The 9384-nt window shown below is 55.0% G+C and overlaps 1 protein-coding gene across 3 annotated transcripts in view; it reads left to right on the top strand.

The window, feature by feature from the left end:
• The window catches only part of SEC14L1 (SEC14 like lipid binding 1), a 59318-nt gene extending 53759 nt beyond the window's left edge, over positions 1-5559 (top strand). For 2 of the 3 annotated variants that reach the window (XM_006145725.3, XM_006145722.3), the window contains 4 exons: positions 1286-1537; positions 2571-2749; positions 3078-3179; positions 3512-3817. In XM_006145725.3, the coding sequence (XP_006145787.1) occupies positions 1286-1537; positions 2571-2749; positions 3078-3179; positions 3512-3533 (555 nt within the window). In that variant the 3' untranslated portion in view covers positions 3534-3817. Of the gene's footprint in view, positions 1-1285; positions 1538-2570; positions 2750-3077; positions 3180-3511; positions 3818-5013 lie in introns of those variants that run through there. The other variant, XM_006145723.3, reaches the window with a different exon arrangement.
• Positions 5560-9384: the final 3825 nt, after the last annotated feature.

Genomic DNA, 9384 nt, shown 5'->3' with positions numbered 1-9384 from the left:
GCGGGTGCAGCTCAGCCAGGACTCAGCCACGGCTCAGCCACCTGCTCTACCCCCACACCGCTGGGCCCGCGCCTGGGGTGGGCAGATAAGGAGAGCTGGGGCTGTGTTGGACCCAAGCTCAGACCCAGATCCGGGACCCACCCTGCTTCACAGGCACACTCCCACCGTCTCACACGTCTCAGGGTCACGTGTATTCATTGCTCCTTTAGAGGGCAGGCCAGAGGACGCCGGCCTTGCCTGTTGTCAGGCAGCTGCAGCCCTCCTCCCCGTTTGGGTGAACACAGTAGATGGTGAGGACTGCAGAGCCTCGGGGCTCAGCACAGCAGAGTCAGAGACACTGATCACATAAAATCAAGCTCCCTGGAAGTCCCTGCGGTGAATGCAGGAAGGGGGTGTGGGTCAGCTCCAGGGTGAGAATCTCAGGAAATCTGCCCTGGGGCCACTTTGCCGGAGGCAGCTGCCACTGAGCGCCACCTGCTGTTCTCAGGCAGCACTGGCATGCGTCACTGAATCTGAGATTCCAGGGTGGATGTTGGTGGTGGATTGAAGGAGCCTGGCCTGTGGAGCAGTGCGGTGCTGGGAGCACGGGGGCGCCAGGCAGGGGTCTGACACGCAGCCTCACAGCCTCGCAGCGTTGGGGAGGAGGGCGCCTGGCCTAGCTTCCTGTTTCCTTAGGCAGAAAGTTTTTGGTGAATGCAGAACTCTGTACAGCTGCTTTTAATTCTCATATCCTTCCACACTCATCTTTGAAAACTAGAACTCTGATCATTCCCTGCTGGGGAACTCTTGGTGCAGTGCCAAGCTCAGGTTTTGGATTGGCACCTCCTTTACCACACGCCTCGCCTCTCACCAGCAGCCTTGCCCCTCCCTCTCAGGCCCGTCTGTGTTCTCTGGACACTGCCCTTGCCCCAGCTCATTCTCCGGTCTGCCTTCCACTTTCTCCAAGGCTTTCCGGTCTCTCCAGCCCAAAGCCACCCACAGGACCCCTGTGGACGGTCTCGCAGTGTTTGTGCTCCGTGTGGTTAAGGCCGTCGTTAGAGTGCTGTCTGCAGACCATGTGATGGGAAACCTGTGGGTGATCACAGAGAACGTGGAGTTCGGTCCTCGACGTGTGGCAGAACTGTGGGCTGAAAATCAGGAAGAGTGGTGGGAATCCCGGTGATTGAGGGACTCTGGGTAGAGGCCCCTCCCCCAGCGCACACATCTGGGCTGAAAGGCACCTGGCGAACACCCCACCTGCACAAGCCCGTGGGTCTCGGTTGGCTGACACAGACTCTCTTTCCAGATTCTCATCCAGATTGTAGACGCCTCTTCGGTGATCACGTGGGATTTTGACGTGTGCAAAGGGGACATTGTCTTCAACATCTATCACTCCAAGAGGTCACCACAGCCACCCAAAAAGGACTCACTGGGGGCCCACAGCATCACTTCCCCAGGCGGGGACAACGTGCAGCTCATAGACAGGGCCTGGCAGCTGGGCCGAGACTACAGCATGGTGGAGTCGCCTCTGATCTGCAAGGAAGGCGAGAGTGTGCAGGTAGGTTCAGGCCTCGGTGCTTAGCAGCTCGGCCTGGCTGAGAAGGGAGTCTCCTCCTTGCTTCCAGCCTGCCTGCTTCCCAGGGCACTGCCTGGTGACCAAGAGCAGCAGGCCCGTGCAGGTGCAGCCCCCGAGGCTCTGGGACAGAGCATGTGACCCACAGCCAGCACGTGGCTTTTCTCTAGAAGTGGTGTTTTCACAAAGGGACACGTGGCAGGAAGGAGGAGAGCTGTATGCACAGAACAGGAGCAGCTGACCGTGAGTCGGCTGCGAGACAGGAGCTGACCCTGCCGCGGTTGTCGGCTTCCAAGGCAGAGGAGCCAGCACTCAGGGAGCCGGTATCACTCATTCCCAAATGCACTCGCTCCTGTAGAAGCGCTTTAATGTTCTGGCCAGTCGTTTCCAGAGCTGTGCTCGTGATGGCAACTCCAGGGCTTCTAGCCTCAGCACGCGCGGATTTGCTGCCTTGCAGTTTTCAGGATAAGCCTTGTCAGTTTCTGATGGGCTTAGATGCAGAGTCAAAGGGGATTTTCATCCTGTTTTTAAAATAAGAACCAGTTCGAGCTGGATCAGTCTCTTAACTCCAAGATTCATGGAGAAGGCAATTCCCACTGGCTGACGCTGCTCTTTAGATGGGCGCCTTCCAGCTGGGGCTCGCGGGGCCGACTGGGAGCACCTCAGAGGAAGTGCTAGGCTGAGAGCCTCTACCGAGCCCCAGCCTGCAGCAGCTGTGCTGAGCACTGCCCCCTGCCAGGTGTCCACAGGGGCACGGCCCCACGGACCACGAGTCCTGCAGGTGACAGACGTCAAGTCTGCCATGTAGCCTGTCCAGAGATGTTGGCACAGGGGGTTCCCACTTAGTGGCTGGGAGGAGATTGTTGCGCCATCCTCATGAAGGCCCACGTGCCAGGTCCTTACAGCCATGTGCTCGCTGCACAAAACTAGCAGGACTTGGTGACGGCTTCCTGGCATCCGGCAGCCCTAGGACAGGGAACAGGAGGCCGTCCTCCTCAGCACCGCCCTCCTTGTCCAGGGCTCTCATGTGACGCGGTGGCCAGGTTTCTACATCCTGCAGTGGAAGTTCCACAGCATGCCGGCCTGTGCCGCCACCAACCTGCCACGGGTGGACGACGTGCTGGCCTCCCTGCAGGTCTCCTCACACAAGTGTAAAGTGATGTTCTACACTGAGGTCATCGGCTCCGAGGACTTCAGGTTGGCCCCCCCGACAACCAGTGCATGTGCGTGCGTGCCGTGCGTGTGGGGGTGGGTCACGTTGCCTCGTGCAGCGTTGACGTGATGGCAGGCGGCAGGTCTCGGGCATACCTTGGAGGAGATTGGGGGTCTTCGTCAACGGAGCAGACTCACCCTTGGGTAACCCAGTGGGATGCTGTCTGCCTTGGGGGAACGCCCAGGACCCAGCCCTGCTCCCAAGGGCTGGTGGGGCAGACAGGGGCCGACAGTTGGATCAGCTGGGATGTGAGTGGGGTGTAGCAGGTGCTCGCGGGGTCCTCACAGCTGTCCCTCCTTTTGCTCTCTGCAGAGGTTCCATGACTAGCCTGGAGTCCAGCCACAGCGGGTTCTCCCAGCTGAGCGCCGCCACCACATCCTCCAGCCAGTCCCACTCCAGCTCCATGATTTCCAGGTAGTGCCGCGAAGTCCGCTCCCAGGGTCGGAGGAGACGCCGCGCCTCCTCGGACAGCCTGCCGCGCTCTGCCCGCCGCTGGCGGCGACCTTGTGCAGACTCCTCACCCTCTAGATAGCAGTTAGCGCTCCAGATGGCACAGGCAGCCTTTGACCCCCGAGCAGCCTAGACAGTAGTTTTAACTCTGACCTAACTCCCGCGATAGCCATAGATCTCGTACACAGCGTGCACAGAACCCACCTGGAGCACCAGGGCTCTCTTGAGAGGAAAGTAGTTTATATACCAGTTAAGATCGACTTTGTCTCAAACGTTGATGCAAAAAATTTTTCCAGCGAACTCCACATTGTCCGTTAGTGAATTCCTAGGACATCCTTCAGAGACGAGCCCCACCTTGTCCCATGGAGCAGAAGCCTGCCGGCCTGTTGCCCAGAACTGCGTCCCAGTCCTCGTGTCTCCCTGCTGCTGGTCAAGGTGGTCCGTGGACTCGGGGGTGGCCCTCGAGTACCTTCCTCTGAGGATTCGGAGGCAGCTGCAGGAGCAGCGTCCAGCGGCCAGGCCCAGCCCATTCTCAAGTGGGCACTGGCGGCCCTGAGGGACACCAGGACAACACCGCCGTCATTAAACACTGCTTCTCTGTCCTCCCTCGCAGATCTTTCTGATGTTTTGCCAAGCAGGAGTTTCCTGCTCTAGGTGGAGGGATGCTTTCCCTGTCTCCTCCCCTGTCTTCTTCCTCCCTGCAGGGCTTTGGTTCTGAACTCTGCAGGCGCAACGCCCCTGTGCTCTGCAGCAGCTCACTGTCCTCAGGGCCCAGGTGGTCCTCTGGGTCACTAGGAGGTGGTTCTGGAAGTGCACTCGTTCGCACTGTCTGGGAGCTGTCCACAGCTGTGTGGTCACAGCCAGCACGCCCTGGCATCCCCTGCAGGACAGCACGTGGCCCATAGGAGCCCTGCTCCCTTGTAGACGCTGTATTGACTGGGTGGGTGCGTGGGTGCCTGTGGCAGTGGGGTACTGCAAATAGAAACTTAGTCTGAGTAGCAAAGGATTCTTCATCGAAGCGAATCAGAATGTAAGATTACTTTACCTTTTCATTTTTTTCTCTTTTAATGAGAGGCAGAGGGAGAGGGGAGAGTGGTGTTCCTAATCCCCCTGCCCCAGCCTCCCTGCAGCCAGACTCTTGGTGTGTACCACCGTGTCCAGCCCATCAGGTGGGGCTGGGAACTGAACTCAGGCCTCCCCTGTGGCTCAGCTATCATAGATGCCCTCTTGCGTGCACACCTTCCTGGGTGTCCATTTTACCAAGCCTGCTCAATCTCAGGCTCTCAGATTTCCACCTTTCTATGAGAAAAGTAGGCTGTCGTGAATCTGCCCAGGAGTGTCACAGGGTCTGTGTTGGGATAGATGTGCCGTGTGCTCACGCACACGTGTGTGTGGCAGAGGCCGTGCTCTTAGGGATATGTGCCAAAAGCCATGCGGCTGTCGTCTGCACGGCAGACACCGCAGTTCCAGCTGCACTCTCCGAATCCCCGAAGGGCTGGTGACGCAGAGCTGTGTGGGGCTGCATCCGTGCCCCACAGGGCTGTGGTGGGAGCTCCAGGAGAAACCGGCCAGGTCAGCGCTGCGGCTTCCCGTGAGGCCGCTCCCGGCACTGACTGCCCGCCCTCTGGGCGGCCGTGCCTTCACTTGCACAGGACCCCGCGCGGCACTGTAGCCTTTTCCAGGCCGTGGTGGGGTCCCTTGGCGATCTGCTGCTTCCAGCTGGTGCTTCCTGTCTGCAGTTCCAAGGACCTGAACATGGTCCCTCTTTCTCTTTCTTCTCTCTTTCTCTGTGTCTCAGATGGCGATTTTGCTGACAGCTGCCACGAAAACGCTTCACTCAACAGGCCCCATGTGCCCAGAGATGTTTCTAGAACTATCTGATCGCAGCCATTCCCCCCACCCCCCAGGCTGAACAGCTGTTCTCTTTAAGTTGACTCAGACGTGGCTCCGGGTTATCCCCAGAGAGCCGGTGCGGCCCTGAGCCCAGCACAGGACTGCACACGCGCTCGCAGGGCTGCTCACGGGTCCTCGCCACCTCACTGTCCTTGCAGGAGCGCAGGCATCTGCGGCGACCAGGCCGTTGGCGTCCTGCCTCTCCACTTTCAGAACCGGCCCCTCTTTTTAAGATGCTGCTGTCGTCCCCCTTTTCAGTACTAATGATTCTGTGGGTTCCCCTCTATTACTAGTGTCTTAATTTACTCACCTTCCTCAACTCAGCATTCGCATATCAAATTCTGTAAATGTTTTGTAAACATATTACCTCACTCTTGGTAATACAATACTGATAGTCTTTAAAAGATTTTTTTATTGTTATCAATAATAAATGTGAACTGTTTAAAGAAAACGTTTCGCTTCTTTGTTCTTGTGAAGCGGCCATCTCTCTCGAATAGTCGGAAATTCTTAGGGGACATTAGAGAGCCGTTGGAGCCAGGTGACCAGTGTTTTGGAAGCTCAAGAAAATGCAGGGCTGGTCCCACAGCCTCGAGGTTCAGAGAGCCAGATCCCATAGTGCTAACTGGGGTTTGAGTCCTGGCCCTGCTGGCCTGAAAAACATGCCAGATGTGTGTGTGTGTGCACACGTGTCCCAAATCCCAGCAAGGCGGGACAGTGGTGGAGAAGGGATCGCAGTGAGAGCACACCCACTGGGGGACATTTTCTCCCTTGCCCTCTAGCTCTCTGTCTCTGACAAAAGCATGCACCTTCTGGCAATCAAAAACGAAGAAGGAAAAGGAAAAACAAATACTTAGCTTTGCAGGGCTGAATTTTTCAGGAGAGTGAAGACATGATATATTACTTCTTGAGCAGACATGGCTGTGTGACGTGACCCTAACTGGTGTCTCTTAGGTAGTAAAATGGACTGCTCTAATCGGGTGCCTCAGAAAGCAGAGTAGGCAGGCGTGGCTCTCCAGGAGCTGAGTTACCTCGTTGGCTCAATGCCAGCAGGTGGGTCTGTAGGGCAGCGCAGCCTGTGAGCAGGCAGGCCTCAGAGAAGCTCATGGCATGGTGGTTAAGGCCTTGGACTCCCACATGGCTGTCTGCAGTTCGAGCTCCAGACCCAGGGACTTGAAAATCACACCGGGCACATGTGCATGTGTGTCCAAAATCCTGAGAAGAGACTGGAGGAGGAGGAGGATCACGGCGTTGACCATCCCCCCTGGTGATTTCTTGTTTTCCTTTTCTGTTTCTAGTGAAGCACATGCCCTATGGCCAGAACAAAACAAAACAAAAAACTAAGACATGAGGACAATAATGGTGGAGAGACAGCAGTTCAGCAACTGGGGCCGGCAGATAGCATAGCAGTTACGTCACTGGACTCCCACATAGCTGACCGCAGTTCAAGTCTCAGACCTGGCGGCCTGAAACATGCTGGGTGCATGTGCACGTGTGCCCAAAGATCCCAGGAGGAGCAGGGATTATGTGTCCTCCCCGCCGTGGGGTGATTTCTCACTTCCCCTCTCAGTGTCTGTGCGACTGCACACACCCTAAGGCAAAATCTTCTTAAAAAAAAAAAGGAAAATTCAAACATGAGGTGGCAGAGCTCAAAATTTTAAGAAAAATTTTCAGAAATTGAGACCCCATTAGAAGAAACACAAAGTAAAAGAATTAACAATATACCAAGTGAGATTTTGCAAGTCTAAGAGAAGGTAGACTTCTAAGTCAGTGCTATTAACGAGAAGCCAAGAAGCTCAAGCATACGGATGGTATCGGGGTGGTGAGCACCTGAGAATGACTCGTACCAAGAAAATACGTATACTTTTTAGTAGGAGTGCTGGATTTGGAGGGAAGAAGGGAGGGAGGGAGAGAAAAGGAACGAAAGGAGATCCTTGTGACCTAGGAGAGAATTTCAGCTTTCTGAAGACTCGACTCCAGAAGAAGGTGGAATGACAGATTTTTCAGGGAAAAGTGAGCCGAAGATTCTAGATCCGGCACAGCTGACTTCCAGGAGGCGCGTGTTGGGCCTGTGCCATGAAGCAGGCGGACTTAGGTCCGGGCCAGGCTGCTCCGATAGAGGAGCGTGTGTGCAGAGATGCTGAGCATGGGCGTGTGGGATTTTCTCCCTTGCCCTCTAGCTCTCTGTCTCTGACAAAAGCATGCACCTTCTGGCAATCAAAAACGAAGAAGGAAAAGGAAAAACAAATACTTAGCTTTGCAGGGCTGAATTTTTCAGGAGAGTGAAGACATGATATATTACTTCTTGAGCAGACATGGCTGTGTGACGTGACCCTAACTGGTGTCTCTTAGGTAGTAAAATGGACTGCTCTAATCGGGTGCCTCAGAAAGCAGAGTAGGCAGGCGTGGCTCTCCAGGAGCTGAGTTACCTCGTTGGCTCAATGCCAGCAGGTGGGTCTGTAGGGCAGCGCAGCCTGTGAGCAGGCAGGCCTCAGAGAAGCTCATGGCATGGTGGTTAAGGCCTTGGACTCCCACATGGCTGTCTGCAGTTCGAGCTCCAGACCCAGGGACTTGAAAATCACACCGGGCACATGTGCATGTGTGTCCAAAATCCTGAGAAGAGACTGGAGGAGGAGGAGGATCACGGCGTTGACCATCCCCCCTGGTGATTTCTTGTTTTCCTTTTCTGTTTCTAGTGAAGCACATGCCCTATGGCCAGAACAAAACAAAACAAAAAACTAAGACATGAGGACAATAATGGTGGAGAGACAGCAGTTCAGCAACTGGGGCCGGCAGATAGCATAGCAGTTACGTCACTGGACTCCCACATAGCTGACCGCAGTTCAAGTCTCAGACCTGGCGGCCTGAAACATGCTGGGTGCATGTGCACGTGTGCCCAAAGATCCCAGGAGGAGCAGGGATTATGTGTCCTCCCCGCCGTGGGGTGATTTCTCACTTCCCCTCTCAGTGTCTGTGCGACTGCACACACCCTAAGGCAAAATCTTCTTAAAAAAAAAAAGGAAAATTCAAACATGAGGTGGCAGAGCTCAAAATTTTAAGAAAAATTTTCAGAAATTGAGACCCCATTAGAAGAAACACAAAGTAAAAGAATTAACAATATACCAAGTGAGATTTTGCAAGTCTAAGAGAAGGTAGACTTCTAAGTCAGTGCTATTAACGAGAAGCCAAGAAGCTCAAGCATACGGATGGTATCGGGGTGGTGAGCACCTGAGAATGACTCGTACCAAGAAAATACGTATACTTTTTAGTAGGAGTGCTGGATTTGGAGGGAAGAAGGGAGGGAGGGAGAGAAAAGGAACGAAAGGAGATCCTTGTGACCTAGGAGAGAATTTCAGCTTTCTGAAGACTCGACTCCAGAAGAAGGTGGAATGACAGATTTTTCAGGGAAAAGTGAGCCGAAGATTCTAGATCCGGCACAGCTGACTTCCAGGAGGCGCGTGTTGGGCCTGTGCCATGAAGCAGGCGGACTTAGGTCCGGGCCAGGCTGCTCCGATAGAGGAGCGTGTGTGCAGAGATGCTGAGCATGGGCGTGTGGGAGTGGGCACACGCCTGCACGCGGGCTTGGACGTGCAGCCCTGCTGGGAACCCCTCATTGCACTGCAGAAAGGGCCCATGAAAGGGGAGGATGGGCCCAACCCCAGAACACTCCTTTCCCTGAGGACCTTGCTCCTGGGTCCTGACTTTTGTCAGTTTACCTCATTCTTAGAATATTGTCCTGGACCAGCCCTGCCTCCAGCCTGGCCCCTGGGACCTCTGTCCAGACCAGAAGCTCCTTGAGGGCAAGGACTGTTGCTAATTTGTCTTTTTTTTTTTGGAGAGGTTTTTGCTATAGGGCACGTGCCCTCACCAGAAAGAAAGAGAGAAATCACCCCCCTCGGGGTGGGGGGATGGCCACACCGCAATCCCTTCTCCATTCTCTCAGGATCTTGGGCACGTGCACACACACACGCCCGGCATGAGTTTAAGCCACCGGGTCTGGAACTTGAGCTGTGTTCGACTACGTGGGAGTCCAGCGATGTAGCCATTACGCCACCGTGGTTCCGCTAATTTGTCTTTTTGTGGTGAAAGTTTTTCAAAATCAAAGTGGAGTCGTTGGTGTCTACCTGGACCAAACAGCTGAAGAGGCCATGGAAGAGGTGTTTCCTCACACTGGCACATCCAATAACGAGAACCATTATTCCAGAAACTGCCAGGACCACAGCCTTGCAGAGACCACCACAACCTGACCCAGAGGCTTCTGCAGAAAAATCTCCCCAGA

Source organism: Tupaia chinensis, unplaced genomic scaffold, assembly GCF_000334495.1.
Source record: "Tupaia chinensis unplaced genomic scaffold, TupChi_1.0 Scaffold000159_1, whole genome shotgun sequence".
In the NCBI taxonomy this organism is placed as follows: Eukaryota; Metazoa; Chordata; class Mammalia; order Scandentia; family Tupaiidae; genus Tupaia; species Tupaia belangeri.
Note: the sequence above shows the minus strand (reverse complement) of the source record. Positions and strands in the feature narration are given on the sequence as shown.